General features: G+C 40.4%; 1 protein-coding gene across 3 annotated transcripts in view; it reads right to left on the bottom strand.

The window, feature by feature from the left end:
* nav3 (neuron navigator 3) overlaps positions 1 to 25,471 on the bottom strand; it is a 208,340-nt gene that overhangs the window by 40,332 nt on the left and 142,537 nt on the right. For all 3 annotated transcript variants that reach the window (XM_034131356.1, XM_034131355.1, XM_034131354.1), the window contains 4 exons: positions 4,274 to 4,400; positions 2,461 to 2,785; positions 1,529 to 2,031; positions 264 to 472 (listed from right to left, as the gene is read on the bottom strand). In XM_034131356.1, coding sequence (XP_033987247.1) covers positions 264 to 472; positions 1,529 to 2,031; positions 2,461 to 2,785; positions 4,274 to 4,400 — 1,164 coding nt within the window. The remainder of the gene's footprint in view (positions 1 to 263; positions 473 to 1,528; positions 2,032 to 2,460; positions 2,786 to 4,273; positions 4,401 to 25,471) is intronic.

Below are 25,471 nucleotides of genomic sequence, written 5' to 3' on the forward strand. Positions count from 1 at the left end.
CACAACTTCATCTTCAGGATAAGACTATATTTCATGTGCAGGGGCTTATCACCAATACCAGGAATCAATGTGTGAGCAGCTGAAGTTACGTAAATCAATCAAGCTTTCTATAAAAGGTAATACAACTTGATTTATAGGGTCTTAAAACTCATGTGGTGCATTCAAACATATCGACATTTGCTGATGACATTAAACTTTTCCTAATGTGACCACTGCAGATCTTCAACAATGAAATGCTTAATACATATTGTTTTGCGTCTGACCTGCGGAAAGTAGGAGAAGCGATGTCTGGGTATTTGGATCCCGGCTGTCTGAGTCCTGATTGGCTCGCTGAGGTTGCGGTTGGGCTGGCTTTGGGGGAAGTGGAGAGTCCTGCGTCCGGATCGGACACGCCCACTTTCTCTTTGTCCGTCTGGTTGATCGTGACGGGACTCGATCTCTCCGAGGTCACTTTTCCTTCCCTTCGTTTGGCCTGTGTCCAGAGGTGGGAAGTAGTGGAGTACAAATACTTTGTTACTGTACTTAAGTACATGTTTCTGGTATCAGTACTTTACTCCACTACTTATTTTTCTGACGAGTTTTTACTTTGACTTCTTACATTTTGAACACAAATACCTGTACTTTCTACTTCTTACATGTTGAACACAAATACCTGTACTTTCTACTTCTTACACTTTGAACACAAATACCTGTACTTTCTACTTCTTACATGTTGAACCCAAATACCTGAACTTTCTACTTCTTACATGTTGAACACAAATACCTGTACTTTCTACTTCTTACATGTTGAACACAAATACCTGTACTTTCTACTTCTTACATGTTGAACACAAATACCTGTACTTTCTACTTCTTACATGTTGAACCCAAATACCTGTACTTTCTACTTCTTACACTTTGAACACAAATACCTGTACTTTCTACTTCTTACATGTTGAACACAAATACCTGTACTTTCTACTTCTTACATGTTGAACACAAATACCTGTACTTTCTACTTCTTACATGTTGAACACAAATACCTGTACTTTCTACTTCTTACATGTTGAACACAAATACCTGTACTTTCTACTTCTTACACTTCTTACACAAATACCTGTACTTTCTACTTCTTACATTTCCCAAACAGGCTGGTTCCTTTAGTTTGAATGTGTGTTTGGTGGCGTGATCATTATTATTTAGAGTCATTGCGTGCCTATTGATTTGAACACGATCCGTGTATCCATCATTTCCTGGTCTTCTCTAAAGAAGAGGGACCAATGAAAACGTTGTCATGTTGCCGTTGTTCAGCATGGAAACATTCATTAGCTAACAATGACATTATTGTTCTATTAATATAAAGGGAGGTCAGGTACTCTTTAAAACAGCTGCTAGTTATGGGTACTTTTTACTGAAGTACATTTCAAAGCCCTCTTTACTTTGACTTGAGTAAAGAAGTTTAGTCAGTACTTCTACTTTCACCAGAGTATTTGTAAACACTGTACTTCTACTTGAGTAAAGGATGTGTGTATACGTCTGCCCTCTCTACCTGATTCGCTGCTGCTGACTTTCCGCTGGCGTTAGAGTCGATGCTCGTGGAGCTGGATCGATGTCCGCCTCGTCCCGCCGACACAGAACTGGAGGATTTGGCCGGTCTGGGCAAAGATCGGTATTGAAGGCTCAGTTTTGATCCGCTACAGCTGAGCAGAACGTCGTTTTCATCCTCGGGCTGAGATCCATCCAGGCTGGTTTTACGACCTCCACCGATAACGGAGCCTTTTCCGATGCCAGCGGATGACTTTGGAGCTTTTCCCAGCGTGGCTGATCCACTGGAGAGCGTGGCACCACTGGAGGTTATTAGAGTACCGCCAGGAACGGGGATCTTCTTGTATCCGAAGGAGGCGGTGGTGGTTGGGCGTCCGATTCCAGAGGGAGGTTTCTTCCCTTCGTCTCCACTGCTCTTCCCAGCGTCTGAGGGCGAGCGCTGGATGGCGGCTGAACTCTTGGAAGGAGACTTTCCCTTCTCTGAAGCCTTAGCATCGTCCGTTTTTCCTGTTAGAATCAGACACAGCTTTATTAGGTTAAGTAGGTTTACACATCTGTGGAATTGTGGAATTTCTTCCTGCGACCTAAGATTTTCCTTTGTACACTGTAGCTATGAACAAATGACAATAAAAGCCTTGAATCTTGAAAAGAAACACACAATTCCTCGGATGTGTAAACCTACTTGGCAATAATCCTGCGTCTGATTCGGATACACTTTGATTTATACACTCAGCATGAAGAGGGGGCTTAAACATGGCATTGTTTTTTGTGAAAGGGCACAAATATGCACTATTTTCTCTGTTTTCTCTGTGTTACTGTGTTGCACTGTTGGAGGAGCCTGTGCCCTCAGATTTTCATTGACATAACTACACGGTAGCTAATGTGCACATGACAATAAAAGCCTTGAACCTTGAACCTTGAACCTTGAGCTCCTACCTGGTGTTTTGTGAGCAGCAGAGCTACTCTTGGTCCTGGGGGGTGTGATCCCCACCTGGGCCGTCATGCCCCTCCTCCACGAGCCCGTCTGGGACATCTGGGCGAGCGCGGCGGCTTTCTGCTCGGCGTCTTCGTACTGCTGGCCCTGGGTTTGAGAGGAAGAGGAAGAGGAAGACGAGGAGGAGGAAGCCTTCCATCGAGAGGATCCTCCGCTGGCGTCCATGCTTGCCTCCAGCTCCTCCTCCACCTTCTTCAGGTCTTCAGCTCCGGCCCAGCTGCTGCTCACTTCCTGCTCGGCATGCTTCGATCTGCTGCCTTTCTGGGACTGTTGGAGTCAAAGAAAATACACATAAAGATATTATACTAAAAAAAAAATTGACAATAAAGAACCTTGAACCTTGAACCTTGAACCTGATTATCCCTCCATTAATGACACATTATCCTTTTACTTATTTAAACACATTCAGCATTCACCACTTTGCAAACAAGTCCCTGCAATGTCTGTATGTGAAGCTATCTTTGGTATCGACCATGTCCAGATCCCCTCCTGTCAACACACACACACACACACACACACACACACACACACACACACACACACACACACACACACACACACACACACACACACACACACACACACACACACACACACACACACACACACACACACACACACACACACACACACACACACACACACACACACACCTTGACAGATGGCCAGTCTCCCTAGCAACACCAAAGTGTCTTTAGAGCCGTTCTGTTGAGTATTTCATGAGGGGCCAGAGATACTTGGCAGAGTGACGTTAAAGCTGTGAGCAGAGGCCTTCAATCTGCACTCATATTTTCCTCAGCTGTGATTTCTAAAGCTCGCTCGCACGCACGCACGCACGCACGCACACACACACACACACACACACACACACACACACACACACACACACACACACTGGCCTTGGCTTCATGCTAAACAGGCATTTCAAAAAACGACGATCTGACAATTTAATCTTTTAATAGCACTAAACGTTGTCCTGTCTTTTCGATCTAATTTCCTATAACTGCTTTGGAAACTTTTCCCTGTTCGGTTTTGAGGTAAAGTGGCACTCACAAAAGACAATTATAAACCGGTTAAAATCTGAAAAGATGGGTCAAGCTTAAACACTACATTTTTTTTATAAATTTAGAACAATTTATGAAGAAAAATAACAAATGCTATCTCTAAATGTCTTGTTCTGTAAGTCTAAAACCCAAAAGATATTCACTTAAATGTGATAAAATGTCAATAAAAGATTGAAAAGCAACAAATTAAAATGTCCAAAAAGCTGAAATCCGCATTTTCTAGAATATTTGCGAAATAAATTACTTTAAAATTGAATCGATTATCAAGGTAGATGCACTTTACTTCTCTGTCCATCGACTAATCATTGCATCTCTAAATCAAAGGTTCTGGGAAATTATCATGTTGACCTGATTATTGCACGAACATAACGTAATACATAAGAAGTTATCCCAGGTGTTCTTAAATGTGAAATTTAGCAAACGTAATTTCTGAGAGGCTGAAATCTGCATTTTTCGAGAATTCTTGCAAGAAAACGTACTTCAATAAATCAATTTTATATAAAATATCAAAACAGTTGGAGTTCATTTCCTTGTCCATCAACTCTAAATCAAAGATTGTGAGAAGTAACAATTTTGACCTGATTATTGCACCAAAAATAAAGTCAGATAAGTTAGTCCCAGGTTAAAATGTTGACCTGATGAAAGCCCCAAACTAAAGTAATAAATAAGAAGGTATCCCAGGTGTTCTTACCTGCGCTCCTTTGCTCTTGCGTGTCGACGAGCTGACAGCAGAGTAGGCGGCTGTGTTCAGATCGTCGGTGCTGATGTTGTCCAACGTGTCGCTCAGACCGCTGCTCACAGAGCTGCTGTCGTCCCAACTGCAGGAGGGGAGGAGCAGAGGGGTACGATTAAAGGTCACCTACTACATCAACATGTGTCCCCTCTTCTTCATGTCTCTTCTACATCACCATGTGTCCCCTCTTCTTCATGTCTCTTCTACATCAACATGTGTCCCCTCTTCTTCATGTCTCTTCTACATCAACATGTGTCCCCTCTTCTTCATGTCTCTTCTACATCAACATGTGTCCCCTCTTCTTCATGTCTCTTCTACATCAACATGTGTCCCCTCTTCTTCATGTCTCTTCTACATCAACATGTGTCCCCTCTTCTTCATGTCTCTTCTACATCACCATGTGTCCCCTCTTCTTCATGTCTCTTCTACATCAACATGTGTCCCCTCTTCTTCATGTCTCTTCTACATCAACATGTGTCCCCTCTTCTTCATGTCTCTTCTACATCAACATGTGTCCCCTCTTCTTCATGTCTCTTCTACATCAACATGTGTCCCCTCTTCTTCATGTCTCTTCTACATCAACATGTGTCCCCTCTTCTTCATGTCTCTTCTACATCAACATGTGTCCCCTCTTCTTCATGTCTCTTCTACATCAACATGTGTCCCCTCTTCTTCATGTCTCTTCTACATCAACATGTGTCCCCTCTTCTTCATGTCTCTTCTACATCAACATGTGTCCCCTCTTCTTCATGTCTCTTCTACATCAACATGTGTCCCCTCTTCTTCATGTCTCTTCTACATCAACATGTGTCTCTGAAAGTTTCAGGAACAAAGATTCTCTCTCTTTTTGATCCATTTCTATAAAAACCTGTCTGAAAATGAGCTGATCAGATTTTGGCCACTTTGTGATGTCATAACGATGTGTTGGCTTGTGTAACCATTAGCCAATCACCAACTAAGGTAACCCCCCCCCCCTTATCACCTGAATCTCCTCCTAGAGCACCATTGTGTTCTTTGTAACCAAATCTCTCTCAGAGGGGCGTGGGGAGGGGCTCCTTATTTTCATCTAAAGTAACAGACAGAGAATCAGCACTTTGGAAACAGGGCTGAAACAGAGGGGATTCTGGGATGCTGCAATGATCTGCTTGGTGTTTCAGCCAATCAGAGACAGGTTCTGGATATATCTGAGAGCTGTGATATATTTATGAAAAACAGTATAATAGGGGCCCTTTAATGTTCGTAAAACAGTTCTCCATCTGTGTTTTTTTATTTTTGTTTGACTTGTATGTGTGCACCACGACATCAAGTCAAATTCCTCGTGTCAACCTACCTGGTAATAAACCTGATTCTGATTCTGATTCTAAAGTCATGTAGTAATCCTAACACCAGGTTCCTTAACGTCTAACATTTCTTTGAGCGATGGCAGAAGAAATGTGTAAAATGTTCCTTTACCAGCTAGGAAAGCAGACGTGAAAATAAATGTTATTTATTCAAAACAAAGAAACTAATTACGCTTTGTTGTAACCAGTCAATTCTGTCTCGCTGTCTATAATTGATCACAGACGAGGATGAGACCTGAAGGCTTTAAATGAGACAACGATGAGTCATTCTTTAAAAAGGCTTACAGAGGAGACAGGAAGATAATTGTGTTATTGATTTTCCTAAGTTTGTTCAGAAACTCAATGGGAGTGGTATTCTTTAAACACAAGCCATATTGTATTATTTCAGCGTGTAAGAAGCCTGTTTTTGCAGAGATTTAAAGGGGATATTGCCACAATCTACAAGCAAAAACTAATATATATCGACCTGAACTCAATAGGAGTTGTTATGCTTAAAACATGCCGTTCATGAGCCATATTGCATTATTTTAAATGTGAGTTTGAGCGTGTAAGCGGCCTGTTTTTGCAGAGATTTAAAGGGGATATTGCCAGAGTCTACAAGCAAAAACGAATACGTGATATATATCGACCTGCCGCCTTTAAAAGGTTTGAAATGAATTATTTTCACACACCTTGCAGCCCAGTTGTCCAGTGATGCAAGGTGAAATTGATTTGCTCTTTTGACAGATTTAGAATTAGCTGCATTTATCTTTCCGACCAGGCGTATAAATGACACACACACCTGCACACTGCTTTGTTTTAGGATGGGATATTAAAGCTGCATATAATACGCTCAAACAATGCATTATCTTAGGCCGTGGTTTTTTGGTGGTCATGAGGCTGGAAACGTGTGTTTAGAGAAGTAAGAACCATGACAACGTGTTTGTGTTTTTTAGTGTGTATTTAACGTCTTATTTTGCCATCATCTGTCATTTTGAAACGCCTTTTTCCTTCAGTTCAAAGCCATTATCTTGAAAGTGCTTCCAGAAGTTTGTCGTCCACAGAACTACTGCTGTTCTTTAATAAAAAGAGGCTTTGATAAAGCTCTGGTATCAAACACAAGTCAACCCGAGTGTTTGACACACACAAGGCTCTCTCAGACAAAGCCTAAAGGAAAATCGACTGCTTTAAATCCCTTTCATTATTTCCTCTCATGAGCACTTAAGCCTGTCTTTGCCGACACCTTGGCTTTGATTTGATTTAAAGGCAGCGCCATCTCACATCAGCTGCTTCGAGGCTTCAGAAAGCGCGCTGGATGACGAAGAACATTTTCCCAGTGGCCAAACGTTGATACTACAACAGAAACTAACTTACAGGTCCACCAACAGGAAGCTGAGCAACATAGCTGAGAGTTGAGGTGTCATGTGACCCTGAAAAGAGCGTTAATGCACATGTGTCAAACTCAAGGCCCGGGGGCCAAATCAGGCCCATGGTGGATTTAATTTCGGCCCGCAGGATCATTTGTAATTACTATTAGATCTGGCCCGCCGGTATATTGCACGCACACCTTCACTCCATCTTGAGGGTTTCCTCAGCTCAGAGCCTGAGCCCAAACATTGATGACCTTGCACCCAAGATGAGATGCCAAGTATCTGGCTTGAACTAGCATCACAGAGCAGCACACTGAGTTTACATGGATGTTTCCTTCTGCACTTTCTTTCTTGAGACAACAGGGCATGTTTGGTTTGTTCTTTGAGGGAAATAGTTTTGTTGAAGCTGTTGTTGGCCTGTGGAAAAATGTAATCATAAGAAATGACTCTGGAAAAGCTGCAGATAGAGCCATAAGAAATGAATGCTACTGATTATTTAATGTTTAATGTTGTTTTTATTGGCAATAATTTAAGCTTTGTTAGTTCCAGGTTTAATATGTGCAATAAGTTCATTTCAATAAGTTCTGCAATAAACATTGAACCAGTCCGACCCTCGGCTAGTACCCATTTTTTACTTTTGGCCCACTGTGTATTTGAGTTTGACACCCCTGCTCTAGTGTTTGTTTGTAACGTCTCTAGAAAGTGGGGATTTCTAACAGGATGACAATGTTAGTAAAAACCTAAAAAGAGCATCTAGTGTTTGTTGTAAAGGATCAGATGTTATCTCTTCTCTGTAAGATGTTCTGTAGGATAATACTTTAAGTGTGAATCCATCTCTACTGCCTGAATCTGCTTTATGGGATATTTGTTTTTGTTGTTTTTACATTTTTCAAAATTCCCTCTTTTTTTTTACAATTTTTTTTTTTTACAATTCTAACTTTTTTCGAAATTCGGACTTTTTTCAAAAAGTATTTGTACTCCACTACTTCCCAACTCTGGATATAAATAATTGTATTTCTGTTGTTCTCTGAGAGTTTATAAGCATCATATTCACAGAGGGAAACTTTAAAGAGACCAAAGACACAGATGGTGTTTAACAAGTGCTGATTGCTCCTTGTGCCCAATTACACATCTCAAATTATCATTCAAGCTGCATTTAAAGGGAGAAAAGGTTCCACATCCTGATTCATTTGCTCCAAACGGAGACAAATTGGGCTTGAAAACATGCAGGGCTTCACATTTACTCACAAAAAGAGGATGGTTGAGTGTGTCATCATAATAAAGGAGCAGGCAGATGGTGAGAAGAAGCTTCTTATCTTAACATGAGAAACGTCTTTTCCTCCTTCTGGGGGGTCTCTTATACCATCCTAACAATCCTGTGTAATATTATTCTCACTATGTCTTCTTGGGTAATTCTTAATTAACATAATGATTTCACAGTTTATAGCTCCCGGAGTCACAGAGTAAAAGATACCCTTTAGCTTCTGCATTCACTTCTGTAATTACTTTACATTTGTGTTAATTCACAAAGCAAGTTATCATAATGGACGGCAGCTAGAAAGCAGAAAATGAAAATGCATTTTACATTTTTTAACAGGCCTGAAACGAAACTGTAGGCTATCAATGTCTAATATAAAAATAAAATCTAAAAGGTATTCTTCTTTCGCCATATGTTGTCTATCTTATTCGTATTAAAAGACCCTGTTCAAACACTATAGACGGACTACTTCAGTCCCCTGACATTACTTAAATGTAACCCTAACCCTTTCATGCAGTTAAACTCAAATAGATAATAAATAGACATTAAGGGGAAATGTCTTTACTGGGACATGTGACAATATATATAGGAATTTAGCATTACATATAAAATACCCTCATATTAAAGGTGCCATATTCTGCTTAGTTCCAGGTGTATATCAGTATGTAGTGTCTCTACTTTAAAGAGTCCTCTCCTGCTGATGTTCAGGTGTATATCAGTATGTAGAGTCTCTACTTTAAAGAGTCCTCTCCTGCTGATGTTCAGGTGTATATCAGTATGTAGTGTCTCTACTTTAAAGAGTCCTCTCCTGCTGATGTTCAGGTGTATATCAGTATTTAGTGTCTCTACTTTAAAGAGTCCTCTCCTGCTGATGTTCAGGTGTATATCAGTATGCAGTGTCTCTACTTTAAAGAGTCCTCTCCAGCTGATGTTCAGGTGTATATCAGTATGCAGTGTCTCTACTTTAAAGAGTCCTCTCCAGCTGATGTTCAGGTGTATATCAGTATGTAGTGTCTCTACTTTAAAGAGTCCTCTCCTGCTGATGTTCAGGTGTATATCAGTATGTAGTGTCTCTACTTTAAAGAGTCCTCTCCTGCTGATGTTCAGGTGTATATCAGTATGTAATGTCTCTACTTTAAAGAGTCCTCTCCTGCTGATGTTCAGGTGTATATCAGTATGTAGTGTCTCTACTTTAAAGAGTCCTCTCCTGCTGATGTTCAGGTGTATATCAGTATGTAGTGTCTCTACTTTAAAGAGTCCTCTCCTGCTGATGTTCAGGTGTATATCAGTATGTAGTGTCTCTACTTTAAAGAGTCCTCTCCTGCTGATGTTCAGGTGTATATCAGTATGTAGTGTCTCTACTTTAAAGAGTCCTCTCCTGCTGATGTTCAGGTGTATATCAGTATGTAGTGTCTCTACTTTAAAGAGTCCTCTCCTGCTGATGTTCAGGTGTATATGAGTATGTTGTGTCTCTACTTTAAAGAGTCCTCTCCTGCTGATGTTCAGGTGTATATCAGCATGTAGTGTCTCTACTTTAAAGAGTCCTCTCCTGCTGATGTTCAGGTGTATATCAGTATGTTGTGTCTCTACTTTAAAGAGTCCTCTCCTGCTGATGTTCAGGTGTATATCAGTATGTAGTGTCTCTACTTTAAAGAGTCCTCTCCTGCTGATGTTCAGGTGTATATCAGTATGTAGAGTCTCTACTTTAAAGAGTCCTCTCCTGCTGATGTTCAGGTGTATATCAGTATGTAGTGTCTCTACTTTAAAGAGTCCTCTCCTGCTGATGTTCAGGTGTATATCAGTATGTAGAGTCTCTACTTTAAAGAGTCCTCTCCTGCTGATGTTCAGGTGTATATCAGTATGTAGTGTCTCTACTTTAAAGAGTCCTCTCCTGCTGATGTTCAGGTGTATATCAGTATTTAGTGTCTCTACTTTAAAGAGTCCTCTCCTGCTGATGTTCAGGTGTATATCAGTATGCAGTGTCTCTACTTTAAAGAGTCCTCTCCAGCTGATGTTCAGGTGTATATCAGTATGTAGTGTCTCTACTTTAAAGAGTCCTCTCCAGCTGATGTTCAGGTGTATATCAGTATGCAGTGTCTCTACTTTAAAGAGTCCTCTCCAGCTGATGTTCAGGTGTATATCAGTATGTAGTGTCTCTACTTTAAAGAGTCCTCTCCTGCTGATGTTCAGGTGTATATCAGTATGTAGTGTCTCTACTTTAAAGAGTCCTCTCCTGCTGATGTTCATGTGTATATCAGTATGTAATGTCTCTACTTTAAAGAGTCCTCTCCTGCTGATGTTCAGGTGTATATCAGTATGTAGTGTCTCTACTTTAAAGAGTCCTCTCCTGCTGATGTTCAGGTGTATATCAGTATGTAGTGTCTCTACTTTAAAGAGTCCTCTCCTGCTGATGTTCAGGTGTATATCAGTATGTAGTGTCTCTACTTTAAAGAGTCCTCTCCTGCTGATGTTCAGGTGTATATCAGTATGTAGTGTCTCTACTTTAAAGAGTCCTCTCCTGCTGATGTTCAGGTGTATATCAGTATGTAGTGTCTCTACTTTAAAGAGTCCTCTCCTGCTGATGTTCAGGTGTATATCAGTATGTAGTGTCTCTACTTTAAAGAGTCCTCTCCTGCTGATGTTCAGGTGTATATCAGTATGTTGTGTCTCTACTTTAAAGAGTCCTCTCCTGCTGATGTTCAGGTGTATATCAGTATGTAGTGTCTCTACTTTAAAGAGTCCTCTCCTGCTGATGTTCAGGTGTATATCAGTATGTAGTGTCTCTACTTTAAAGAGTCCTCTCCTGCTGATGTTCAGGTGTATATCAGTATGTAGTGTCTCTACTTTAAAGAGTCCTCTCCTGCTGATGTTCAGGTGTATATGAGTATGTTGTGTCTCTACTTTAAAGAGTCCTCTCCTGCTGATGTTCAGGTGTATATCAGCATGTAGTGTCTCTACTTTAAAGAGTCCTCTCCTGCTGATGTTCAGGTGTATATCAGTATGTTGTGTCTCTACTTTAAAGAGTCCTCTCCTGCTGATGTTCAGGTGTATATCAGTATGTAGTGTCTCTACTTTAAAGAGTCCTCTCCTGCTGATGTTCAGGTGTATATCAGTATGTAGAGTCTCTACTTTAAAGAGTCCTCTCCTGCTGATGTTCAGGTGTATATCAGTATGTAGTGTCTCTACTTTAAAGAGTCCTCTCCTGCTGATGTTCAGGTGTATATCAGTATGTAGAGTCTCTACTTTAAAGAGTCCTCTCCTGCTGATGTTCAGGTGTATATCAGTATGTAGTGTCTCTACTTTAAAGAGTCCTCTCCTGCTGATGTTCAGGTGTATATCAGTATTTAGTGTCTCTACTTTAAAGAGTCCTCTCCTGCTGATGTTCAGGTGTATATCAGTATGCAGTGTCTCTACTTTAAAGAGTCCTCTCCAGCTGATGTTCAGGTGTATATCAGTATGCAGTGTCTCTACTTTAAAGAGTCCTCTCCAGCTGATGTTCAGGTGTATATCAGTATGTAGTGTCTCTACTTTAAAGAGTCCTCTCCTGCTGATGTTCAGGTGTATATCAGTATGTAGTGTCTCTACTTTAAAGAGTCCTCTCCTGCTGATGTTCATGTGTATATCAGTATGTAATGTCTCTACTTTAAAGAGTCCTCTCCTGCTGATGTTCAGGTGTATATCAGTATGTAGTGTCTCTACTTTAAAGAGTCCTCTCCTGCTGATGTTCAGGTGTATATCAGTATGTAGTGTCTCTACTTTAAAGAGTCCTCTCCTGCTGATGTTCAGGTGTATATCAGTATGTAGTGTCTCTACTTTAAAGAGTCCTCTCCTGCTGATGTTCAGGTGTATATCAGTATGTAGTGTCTCTACTTTAAAGAGTCCTCTCCTGCTGATGTTCAGGTGTATATCAGTATGTAGTGTCTCTACTTTAAAGAGTCCTCTCCTGCTGATGTTCAGGTGTATATCAGTATGTAGTGTCTCTACTTTAAAGAGTTCTCTCCTGCTGATGTTCAGGTGTATATCAGTATGTTGTGTCTCTACTTTAAAGAGTCCTCTCCTGCTGATGTTCAGGTGTATATCAGTATGTACACAGTATGTATGGGGGTTACCTTGGTTGCTGATTGGCTAATGGTTACACAAGACAAAACATCGTTATGACATCACAAAGGGGCCAAAATCTGATCAGCTCATTTTCAGACAGGTTTTTATAGAAATGGATCAGGACAAAAAGAGAGAGAATCTTTGTTCCTGAAACTTTCAGAGTCTCTTTACACAGAGGGGACACATGTTGATGTAGAAGAGACATGAAGAAGAGGGGACACATGTTGATGTAGAAGAGACATGAAGAAGAGGGGACACATGTTGATGTAGAAGAGACATGAAGAAGAGGGGACACATGTTGATGTAGAAGAGACATGAAGAAGAGGGGACACATGTTGATGTAGAAAAGACATGAAGAAGAGGGGACACATGTTGATGTAGAAGAGACATGAAGAAGAGGGAACACATGTTGATGTAGAAGAGACATGAAGAAGAGGGGACACATGTTGATGTAGAAGAGACATGAAGAAGAGGATTTTGCATAATAGGGGACCTTTAAGTAAAAGTGTATTGATATTGAACAACCTCCCTGCAGATGGTACAGTTAAAGCATCCATTCCCAGTGACTCTTCCTGGGATGAAAGGGTTGATAATGAAATGCTCTTCCTCCTGAGAGCTGACTGAATATTTAATCGTCTCCCAGGATCAGCTGCTCTGACAGAATCAAACCGTCGCTCCTGCACATGCACAACGGGCTGCATCCTTACAAAAAAAAATGGCACAGCCAAACTCAATCAACCCTTGAGCGAGTGGCTGCAGGACTCCTGTGTCGTAACTCCTTTAATTAACAATGAGCTACAGTACACAGAGCAGAAGGAGGGGGAGGATATTGCATCGCTGCAGTGAAATGGCCAGAGAGCGCCAAATAAGTAATTGTCTTTTTGTCAAAAATCCATCTGAAAACACACTGCGTTTCCCCTTGTGATGCTTCTGGTTATTGGACTTCTGATATGACCACTGTGAAAAGCTTGATAACATGTAATGGGATGACGTAATCAGGGTACAAAAGGTAACTGTATTCCCTTACAGTTAAAACAAATCTGATTACTGTCACTTTTCTACAAATTGGGGATAACTAGCAGGATTACAATGTTATTAAAACCTAAAAAGATCATATAGTGTTTGTTGTAAAAGGATCAGATGTTATCTCTTCTCTGTAAGCTGTTCTGTTCTGTAGGATAATACTTTAAAGTGGACCTATCATGCTATATTTGAATAATATAGTGTAGGACCATACCTATATAAGGCATATTTATACTTTTTTTTTTTCAAAATACCAAACAGATCATGCATTTTAGCCATGCCTCATTTCGCTCAATTTGAAAAATGTTAGCTCTGTTTTAGCAAGGGCAGATTCTGTGAGAACAGCACCACCTACAGGCCTGGCATATGTACTACAGCGTCTCCAGCGCTTTTGAACGGCAATGGCCGTGGCTGTCTCCTCCTGATTGGTGGAGTTGGCCCAATAGCCGTAGCGCCACCGTCCTGACGTCAGGACAGTGTTCAAATCTGGATCAGTTTTTATCAGATCCGTTGCAGCCCCTTTTTTAGAGATTTGGGTATGGAGGAAAATAGAGAGGGTTGTGTTTTCTGACACTTGGTGAGTTCCCTGGAACACCGGGGACACATATTCATGAAGAAAAGACGTACACAAGTGCATTTTGCATGATAGGTCCCCTTTAAGTGTGAATCTATACTTCTACTGCCTGAATCTGCTTCATGGTTTTCACTTTCTTTGCTTCATTGGTTCTGTTTTTAATTCAGCAGGTGAACCTATATGTTCATCAAATAGTGTGTGTGAGCTTAAACTAAAACGGAGCATTTTCTGTCGACACTAACTGCTTTTTTAAACTGTAGTATGTGCTCATGTGAGGTAGATGCTGAATAAAAGGCATGTTTTCCGATCAATAAAATCATTTCTGATCCTAAATATATTGGTTTCTACTTTAAGGTCACATTGTTCTGTTGTCTTACATAATGCACTTCAGCCAAAAACATCTTATTGATATTTAATTTCTCTTATTCGTAATTAATTAATTGCACGGCGTTTGATATTGAGGTAAAGAAAGTAAGTAACGGAAAGTAATCAGGATACATTCATTTTCAATTCTGATACTTCGATTAGGTTACCCAACCCTTGTTTTCCATTACTGCACATATTTCAATCCAATTCTATTGCTACGATTTCAACCATATTCAATGTAAATATTGCAATAGTTTTATTTGTATGTATGTTTATATGTACCACAACACCAAGTCAAAATCCTCGTATGTGTTCACCTACCTGGTAAGAAACCTATTTCTGATTTTGGATTTTTCTGTGTGTGATGGTATGATAACTACGTCTATGATAAGGTATGCCCTGCATTTCAAAACCCTGCATTTGTTGGAGAAAAAACCCCAATTAAAACCAATTAAATGTGACTAGAGCTGCTCAAAGGAAGTGACCAGGTGAGATGTGACTTCACCTCAGGAAGGAGAATAAAAATGTCTTAAAAAACAAATCCTTATTCTGCAGATTCTTTAGCTAACCCTTGGTTTTCCACTTAGCTGTGAACCCACATGCTGTGTCTCCGCTCAGCCGTGCAAACGTTACCTCATGAAATATTCAAAACCCTCGGTCCTGTTCCCTCAGAGGAGAAGATGCTATTAGCAGCACGAACAAAGGAGAACATCGGTGATTACACTGCATCATGGAGATTAATGAGATCTGAACTTTAAGGGGTTGATACGTATTTAAGGGGAAAGGTTTTGAAGTGAGTTAAGATGGGATGTCTACACAGGGGAGGAGGGAAAACACACTCAGATGACCCGTTATGTAACAAAACTGATGCGATAGTCACCACTAAGACCCGTTTTTTACACTTAAGGGAGAATATATATCATTAGTATAAAAGTATTGACTCCAATTTTGTTTATTTTGATGTTAAATTAACAATTTATGAAGTTTCCATATAGAAAATCCATGAAATGTGAGACGTTTTATGGAACAAACCGAAGAAAAACTTGCCACTAAAACATATTTCTTACACTTAATGGAGAATATATAACATTATTATAAAAATCTTGACTCCAATATTGTCTATTTTGATGTTAAAGGAAAACATTTTTTAAGTTTTTGTAGAAAGAAATCCATGAAATGTGTCACGGCTTTTAGTTGTCATTAAAAACTTGTGGCTAAACTGGAAAATCTATTTGCAAAAAGATAAAAAAAACAGTCGTCATTTCCTCATTTACAGTTCAAATATTTGACGACAAATGGTCAAATCTTTCTGAGAAGTAAATGTGAGTTTGATGAGGGTTTTTAATTTTTTAAATAATCATAAAAGCTTTTTATCTACAACACGGATATAAGTTGTTCACTTTAGCTCAAACTAGGATCAGATGAAAGGCAAACTCCCTAACTGTGCAACACGGATAGCTAGAAAACCTTTTTTTTAGTACACACACCAATGCACGCATGCACACACACACACACACACACACACACACACACACACACACACACACACACACACACACACACACACACACACACACACACACACACACACACACACACACACACACACACACACACACACACACACACACACACACACACACACACACACACACACACACACACACACACACACAGGTTACACTAAGAGTTATAAAAGCTTCTACAAAAGCACATTAATTAGTCTGAAATGCATACAGGTATCTAATTGATCAATTAAAGGCCTGAACGTAAACTAAGTGTCACAAGGCACAACAACACAAGTCCTTTTCAAACCATGGTGACACACACACACACACACACACACACACACACACACACACACACACACACACACACACACACACACACACACACACACACACACACACACACACACACACACACACACACACACACACACACACACACACACACACACACTTTGAGACGCTTGTTTCTCCAACACACAGAGCACTTTTCTATGATGTCAATGGAAAACACTCATCCTCATTTTCCTGGTACACTTATCTAACTTAATGCCTCTGAGACTGACAATAAAACATTAGAAAATACATAAATTCTCCTGCCTTTCTGTGGCTCACTTCCACAACACACACACAGCCGGAATAAGCATCATTTACAGGTTGTGTGTGTGTGTGTGTGTGTAAATATAGTTCCCAGCTTTGCTCACCTCTGCTGCCCGTCATCCCGCCTCTGAAATGTTTCCCTGACGGAGAGGCTGGAGGCTTTGAGACGTCCGGAGACAAAGAGAGAGAGGACTACCTCACTCTTACACTTTCACCCTTGTACTGCTGACTCCCCCCTCCTGTCTCTCTTCCTCTCCCCCCCCTCCCTTCCCCACCAACGACGGGCCTTTCAGACTTTCGAAGAGGCAATCAGATATTTTGTCCGCAAGGAGGATGACAACGCAAAACGGAGCCAAAATCAAGGATCTGGATCAGAGCCCAGTGCGATTTCTCTTTCCCGGACGCCATTGACTGGAAGTGATCTCATGCATAATACGTGAGAGGAGTCAGAAAAGTGTGCAGGGATATTATTCATGAGCTCTGTAATGGCGGGCAAAGGAAGAAAGAAAAGGGCGATGAGCTGTTGGGTTATTTGTCGAATACTCGATTCTGATTGGTCGATTTGGACATCTCAGAGGTTGTTAATACTCAATAACAGACCGCCGCTAAGCAAAATAATGACTGTTGTTAAGGAGGATGAAAGAATGAGGTTAAAAGACCAGAAGAAGACAGACAGGAAGGAAGTCAACACTAACGGGAACAGTAGAAGAAGACAGACAGGAAGTAAACACTAATGGGAACAGTAGAAGAAGACAGACAGGAAGTAAACACTAACGGGAACAGTAGAAGAAGACAGACTGACAGGAAGTAAACACTAACGGGAACAGTAGAAGAAGACAGACAGAAAGGAAGTAAACACTAACGGGAACAGTAGAAGAAGACAGACAGACAGGAAGTAAACACTAACGGGAACAGTAGAAGAAGACAGACAGAAAGGAAGTAAACACTAACGGGAACAGTAGAAGAAGACAGACAGGAAGGAAGTAAACACTAATGGGAACAGTAGAAGAAGACAGACAGAAAGGAAGTAAACACTAACGGGAACAGTAGAAGAAGACAGACAGGAAGGAAGTCAACACTAACGGGAACAGTAGAAGAAGACAGACAGACAGGAAGTAAACACTAACGGGAACAGTAGAAGAAGACAGACAGAAAGGAAGTAAACACTAACGGGAACAGTAGAAGAAGACAGACAGGAAGTAAACACTAACGGGAACAGTAGAAGAAGACAGACAGGAAGGAAGTAAACACTAACGGGAACAGTAGAAGAAGACAGACAGGAAGTAAACACTAACGGGAACAGTAGAAGAAGACAGACAGAAAGGAAGTAAACACTAACGGGAACAGTAGAAGAAGACAGACAGAAAGGAAGTAAACACTAATGGGAACAGTAGAAGAAGACAGACAGACAGGAAGTAAACACTAACGGGAACAGCAGAAGAAGACAGACAGGAAGTAAACACTAATGGGAACAGTAGAAGAAGACAGACAGGAAGTAAACACTAACGGGAACAGCAGAAGAAGACAGACAGGAAGTAAACACTAAAGGGAACCGTAGAAGAAGACAGACAGAAAGGAAGTAAACACTAACGGGAACAGTAGAAGAAGACAGACAGGAAGTAAACACTAATGGGAACAGTAGAAGAAGACAGACAGGAAGTAAACACTAACGGGAACAGTAGAAGAAGACAGACAGGAAGTAAACACTAAAGGGAACCGTAGAAGAAGACAGACAGAAAGGAAGTAAACACTAACGGGAACAGTAGAAGAAGACAGACAGGAAGTAAACACTAACGGGAACAGTAGAAGAAGACAGACAGAAAGGAAGTAAACACTAACGGGAACAGTAGAAGAAGACAGACAGGAAGTAAACACTAACGGGAACCGTAGAAGAAGACAGACAGACAGGAAGTAAACACTAATGGGAACAGTAGAAGAAGACAGACAGGAAGCAAACACTAAAGGGAACCGTAGAAGAAGACAGACAGAAAGGAAGTAAACACTAACGGGAACAGTAGAAGAAGACAGACAGGAAGTAAACACTAACGGGAACAGTAGAAGAAGACAGACAGGAAGTAAACACTAACGGGAACCGTAGAAGAAGACAGACAGAAAGGAAGTAAACACTAACGGGAACAGTAGAAGAAGACAGACAGGAAGTAAACACTAATGGGAACAGTAGAAGAAGACAGACAGAAAGGAAGTAAACACTAACGGGAACAGTAGAAGAAGACAGACAGACAGGAAGTAAACACTAACGGGAACAGTAGAAGAAGACAGACAGGAAGGAAGTCAACACTAACGGGAACAGCAGAAGAAGACAGACAGGAAGGAAGTCAACACTAACGGGAACAGTAGAAGAAGACAGACAGGAAGTAAACACTAACGGGAACAGTAGAAGAAGACAGACAGGAAGGAAGTCAACACTAACGGGAACAGCAGAAGAAGACAGACAGACAGGAAGTAAACACTAACGGATTTGGTGGATTTTCTTCACTAAATTCATTTCAATACAAATTGCATTAAATGATATGTTTTCTATCTTATCTATGACTGTGAATGTGATATATCCAGATTTAACAAAATCACATCGTCATAATCCACATTAGAGTCAGGCTCCATGGCGCTAAAGAGAATTATCTATCATAGGAGCTTTGTGGATTCTTATCTCCACAGAATCATTAGAGCCTGTCGCGTGATGAATGGAGACGGATCGTCGGAAATATGCAACCAAACGAATCGATGCAACTGCAGAGGAAGTCTCCTACGGTCCTAAAATCTGTCTTGCATTCAGACAAAGCACTCATGAGGGCTTAACTTGAGTAGAATAGCACACTGTAAAAATACTCCATTTCAATTGAAAGTACTGCATGGACAATGGTTCTTAAGTAAAAGTGTTTAAGTACAATTAGGAGAAAAGTAGAAGACATTTCTGCCAATTCATTTCCTGTTAACACATTCCTGGTTTTAGTTACGTAAATATAATGTTGAATGGTTTAATCTGATACTAAATAATCATATTTTAAAAGTTTTTCCTAAAAAATCTGAATTTATAAAGAAACAAATCTGTAAATGGAGTAAAAAGTGCAAAATTGGCTTTTAAAATGTAGTAGAGTAGAAGTATAAAGTACTATAAAATAGAAAATACTCAGGTAAAGTACCTCAAATGTGTACTTAATTACAGTACTCGAGTAAATGTACTTTGTTGGGGGATTATGCCTTCAAATGCTCTATTTGTTTTAAAAGAAAATTGAGAACAAAATGATAAATTAGGAAAGGAAAAGACTTCCTACAACAAACCGCAGCTCTCCTTAGTAAACACTCTTCAACGAGTCAAACTTATTCCATTAAAAGTTTGAAATTAGCGGAGCGTTCAGGCTGCAGATATACCCCACACTGAGGGTAATGGAGGGAGGCGCTCTCTTTCTAACGAACAGATAAGAACCAGGGGTCACCTTCTTGTTCTCCGCTGATATAACATCACATTACTTCTACATCTCATTACTCACACACATGTGGAGCTTTAATGGGGGAAATTACACCTTAATAGGGTTAAAAAAATGAGAGATATTACTATGAAAACCAGCTTTAAGACCATTCTTAGTATATGCAAATTAGTCATTTACGAGAAAACAACCAACCATATAATGCTAATTGGGGGTTTTCCCTCTCCTGTAGTGTGTTCTATAGGTTTTAATGCATGTAAATGGTCTGGAAAGGCTAAAATACTTTCAATTTATTCATTTCAATTAGTGTTGAACTATTTCCTTGACTTTGAGAGGACATTTTTTTGGACTTAAGCACCTGGACGAGAAGAGACATTCACACGATCACACACACGAGCCAGCTGGCGATAAAACTTCCTCCACTTATCCTCTCAGTTTGCTAAGTTTGGGCTGAGCTCTTCGTCAAAGACTGTCAGAAACAAATGAGCGGCAGACTGACAAGTGCCAGAAAACTTCATGAAAGCTAGAAAGCAGAAACGCTGAACTTTCAAACAACGTCACAGAGGACATTTTCTTTCACAGAAACTTACATAACGACCGGCTTCGTCATTGAAAGGCAAAACAACCCTTCTCCTGCAAATCTCAGAGACAGTGTACTGCATAAACACATGCACGCACACACACACAGACAGACAGACAGACGTACACACACACACACACACACACACACACACACACAGACAGACACACGTACACACAGACAGACAGACAGACAGACAGACAGACACACACAGACACAGACACAGACACAGACACAGACACACACACACACACACACACACACACACACACACACACACACACACACACACACACACACACACACACACACACACACACACACACACACACACACACACACACAACACTGAAACGTTGACTTTAATGAAGTGTATTATGTCCACAGATTTCACGTGTATTAGGTTAGTTGAAAGCTCTGTTTGTCACGTATGGACACACACATTTGTTTCTGTTTTTCAGTGTACTAAATCACAGAAAGGAGCAAATACGAAGTCCCACTGCTATCAAAATACACACGTAAATAAAATAAAGTACAGGACAAGAAGGCAAGTAATTAGGCTGACTAATTTCAAGGTTTCAGAACTCCTCCATCAGAGGGTGATGCTACTGTAGAATCTGTTTTATTGATTCCTCGTTGTCTTATTCTTTAATGTTGTCAGTGTTACATCGGATCCACGACACTACACCTTGGAGACGGTTCAGAGAGTTCATAAATAAAATAAAATACAGGACAAGAAGGCAAATAAGGTCTCTTTTTTTGGCAAGACATTCACCCGAACCGCTCTTCAATCCTGACAGCTTTGAAATACCCAAAGATTGCAGAGCCAGCGGTCCTGAACAAGAGGAGAGAGAGAGAGAGAGACACAGGAGGCTAAAAGCAGAGCCTGTTACTTATTCATGTCTCTGCTGAGTACGGGAAGCCCTTCGGTGTCAAAACACTCTCCTCGGACGTCTTTTCCTGACAGCAAAGCCACGAGCATGCTCTCATCCATGATGCATGACAGCGGGTATTTTTAGAGAGCGCTGGTGCATTGTTTTGATCAGAGGAGGGATCGGAGGCGGCAGAGTTTCAACTAGTATTCTTAGATAAAACAAGACAACTGCCAAATACTTTCTGTCGTTCACAGTAGGTTTCTAAATAAGAGAAGGATTAGTGGAAAAGGGTATATCTGTTGAGTGAGTGAGTAAGGGTCTGTACACAACACATTTCAACAGCTAACAGAATTGTAATTGTCTCAATAAATGAAATGTAATGATTTGAATTGCTCAGCCACACATCCAATACAGTCCCACAGAGCTTCTTAAATCTTACTAGTATTTGTATTTCTTTGTTACACTTTAAAAGAGAAACAATGCTGAAAATACTATTTTACCATTGAACGTTTTTATAAATGAGTTTATTTATTTTTTATAGTTTAATTTTTTTTAATTGAATACTTTTAAAAAGGTTTGTATTTTTAATTGTATTTTTTCTTTTAATGTTTTCATTTCAAAAACATATTTTTTAACCCTTACTGGACCCTACACTCTTCCATAAGTGGGTCAAAAAGGACCCGTATTAGAATAATATGTTATGCCATTTTTGTCATTCTGAAAAAAAAGTTTTGAACATATCGATGCAAAGATCTCCGCTATTCTGAGACCCTCACAGTATTCCAGTCCCTTTTCAAAACTCATCTCGTCTACTCATCGTAAAGTGCTCAGAACAGAAACCATGACTCCACACTGATCACCTGCTGATCTGATGAGTTAGCAGGAAGAACCTCCAGGGCTCGTTACGGTCGGAGACAAAACGGAAAGCATTACGAGCCTCATGGGAATTCAGTTTATACACACAGACCCATAAACTCTCTCTACGACTGCCAGTGTGAGGAGAACAGGGAGAGAAGAGGTGTGTGTGTGTGTGTGTGTGTGTGTGTGTGTGTGTGTGTGTGTGTTTGTATAAATAGTGGAATTAGCTCCCCGTTGATATCAGGACAGTCTACATATCGTCCGTCACTTGTACCATGGCTAAATTACAAAGAAAATTCTATTAAAACAATAGGACTGAACGGGATTAGCCCAACATTAATGGTTTATTTAAAGTGACTGTATCTGCTTTTTTTCTTGTTGTTTTTGTTTGTATCTTTAAGGTTAATTACTCTTATCCTCTGCTCTTTGGAGAAAACCTAAATGATTTGTAATTCAATGAAAAGGTGGACAGATCGTAAAACTAGTCAACTTCTCCATATTTAAAGGGGACCTATCATGCAAAATGCACTTTTGTACGTCTTTTATACATGTCAAGATGTCCGTTAAAGTTTAAATCTTCCGGACAAAATTTTTGTTCTTCTTATTCAGATGGCAAATCAATCACAAAATTAACATTTTACCGCATAGCACAGCCAGCAGCACAACCTGTAAAAAAGGCTGCTGGGAACGCTTGGTCTTGGAGCAGACATGCAGAAATAAAATATGAATATATTGCTACCTATCATTTTGCAAGGGAGTAAGAAATGTTCACTTCCTTTACTAGTTAGTTGACAGTGACAAGGGGGAGGTAAAAACACACAATATATATTTGACTAACTCGCAGTTTAGGAATAAATGCTTTGCTGGTATTTGTCATTCCTAGAAGCATGTGTGCATTTGAGGAGATGGGAAGTTCTTCGAGGTGAGCGAACAGTTTGTCTTACTTAAAGCCGGAGGGGTTTTGTGGAAATGATATGAATGTTTCAGGAAAAAGAAGTGAAAACCTGTCCCAAGGGAGCGAGCTAAAGCCATGCTGAAAACACGGTGAGCAATCGCCCCCCCGAGCATTGCCGTATGTCAGAGGGAAAGTGACAGCAGCTCAGCTTCTGACTGTCACACATGTCACAGGGAGGCATTAAAGCCATGTGTACTGTGTGTGTGTGTGTGTGTGTGTGTGTGTGTGTGTGTGTGTGTGTGTGTGTGTGTGTGTGTGTGTGTGTGTGTGTGTGCATTCACAGAGTTCAAATTCGAAAACACATCAGGTGTCTTTTAGCCTGCAGGCATCAATACTTTCTTATCGCTCCTGACGCCCAAAGCGCTATCTCAAACTTTAGCTCAGAGACGCCACAGTTTTTGGGAATAATGTGAAGGCAGGTTGAGAAAAATTAGCACATTAGAGTCGTGCACTGGTGGAGTATTTTTGAAGGAGGTCCTGAAAGGTAGCATCACAAGAGCAAAAGGGTTTTTCTATTGGATTAAATTGGAAGATCTGTTGCAAACACACATTTATGATACTTATATGTTTTGTTCAGCAGGATAATCTCCACATATTAACACCACTTTTATGATTTGTAGCATAAAAAGCTAACTATAAAGGAACTACAGCAAGGTCACATGACTTCACGTCACCACCGCTAAGCTAAAGGAGGCTAATGTTGGGCTATAAAGGAACTACAGCACGGTCACATGACTTCACGTCACCACCGCTAAGCTAAAGGTGGCTAATGTTGGGCTATTGATTGATTGATTGAAAAGTTTATTAACAGCTTGTATATTGGGTACAGTACAGTACAGCTCAAAACATACAATTGTTAAGGGGATGCAGACCAGAGAAAGACTTTCGTCTTGTTTACATCAGGGTCCCCCATTTCCAATTCATCATATCATTTAAGACATATAAGACATATTTGACATACAGATGGCTTATTTACAATTTACATACAGGTGGTTTTTTACATACAGATGGCTTATTTACAATTTTCATTTTAGATTTCGTTCTAATACATCCTAACCGGACATTTAAGACATACCAAGTCTACAGATATACAGTTAGTAACAGAGTCTAAAATGCGAGTATATACATAGATGGGGGGGGGAAGCTGTCCATTGTACGACAGGTTGAGATTTGTACCATTACCGGGGCCAGTTTTGCAATGCTTTCCCCCGAAGGTGCTCTTTAAGAGAGGTTTTGAAGGTAAGTATAGTTTTACTTTCCTTTACAGTTGTGGGAAGAGCGTTCCACCTTGATGTGGCATAATTGCGAAACGTGTATTCCCCTTTTTTTGTGCCAAATGAAGGAACTACAGCACGGTCACATGACTTCACATGACTTCACATGACTTCACATCACCACCGCTAAGCTAAAGGTGGCTAATGTTGGTCTATAAAGGAACTACAGCACGGTCACATGACTTCACATCACCACCGCTAAGCTAAAGGCGGCTAATGTTGGGCTATAAAGGAACTACAGCACGGTCACATGACTTCACATCACCACCGCTAAGCTAAAGGCGGCTAATGTTGGGCTATAAAGGAACTACAGCACGGTCACATGACTTCACATCACCACCGCTAAGCTAAAGGTGGCTAATGTTGGTCTATAAAGGAACTACAGCACGGTCACATGACTTCACATCACCACCGCTAAGCTAAAGGCGGCTAATGTTGGGCTATAAAGGAACTACAGCACGGTCACATGACTTCACATCACCACCGCTAAGCTAAAGGCGGCTAATGACAGTTCAGAGGGTTCATAATTATCCATCCATCCCTTCGAGTGTCACAGTCTGACAGCAGATCAGAGAGAGACTGACAGGCTGTTCTGAACCTCCGGTCAGGTCGGCTGATATCGTGACGCTCTGCCGATCACAGATATGATCCGACCTGCTGAACATCTCCGCTGACTGACTGCTGTGTTGCTTGTGAAACACCAGAAAACAGAAGGACCGTCGGGGCTTTTCAACAACACAGTTATGTAAACTGGTAGCAAAAACAAAGACAGATTCAGCAGGAGGAGGAATCACAACGTCTGTAAGTTGTACCTAACTATGGTTACATTCATCCTATATAACCATGTCTGTTTAATATCACGTCTTAAAATCCACCTCTTCTCCTTAACGTTCAACACTTAGAAAGATAGTAGACTGTTGCTTTTATAGATTTTAATTGGTCTATTGTTTTTACTATATGGCTGTTATTACACTATTCATGTTTATTTTTACCTTTTTATTTGTATTTTTGCCTATTTTTATGTTTTCTGAGCTGAGATTTTTGTAATT

The sequence above is a fragment of the Trematomus bernacchii genome, unplaced genomic scaffold, assembly GCF_902827165.1.
Source record: "Trematomus bernacchii unplaced genomic scaffold, fTreBer1.1, whole genome shotgun sequence".
Lineage (NCBI taxonomy): Eukaryota > Metazoa > Chordata > Actinopteri > Perciformes > Nototheniidae > Trematomus > Trematomus bernacchii.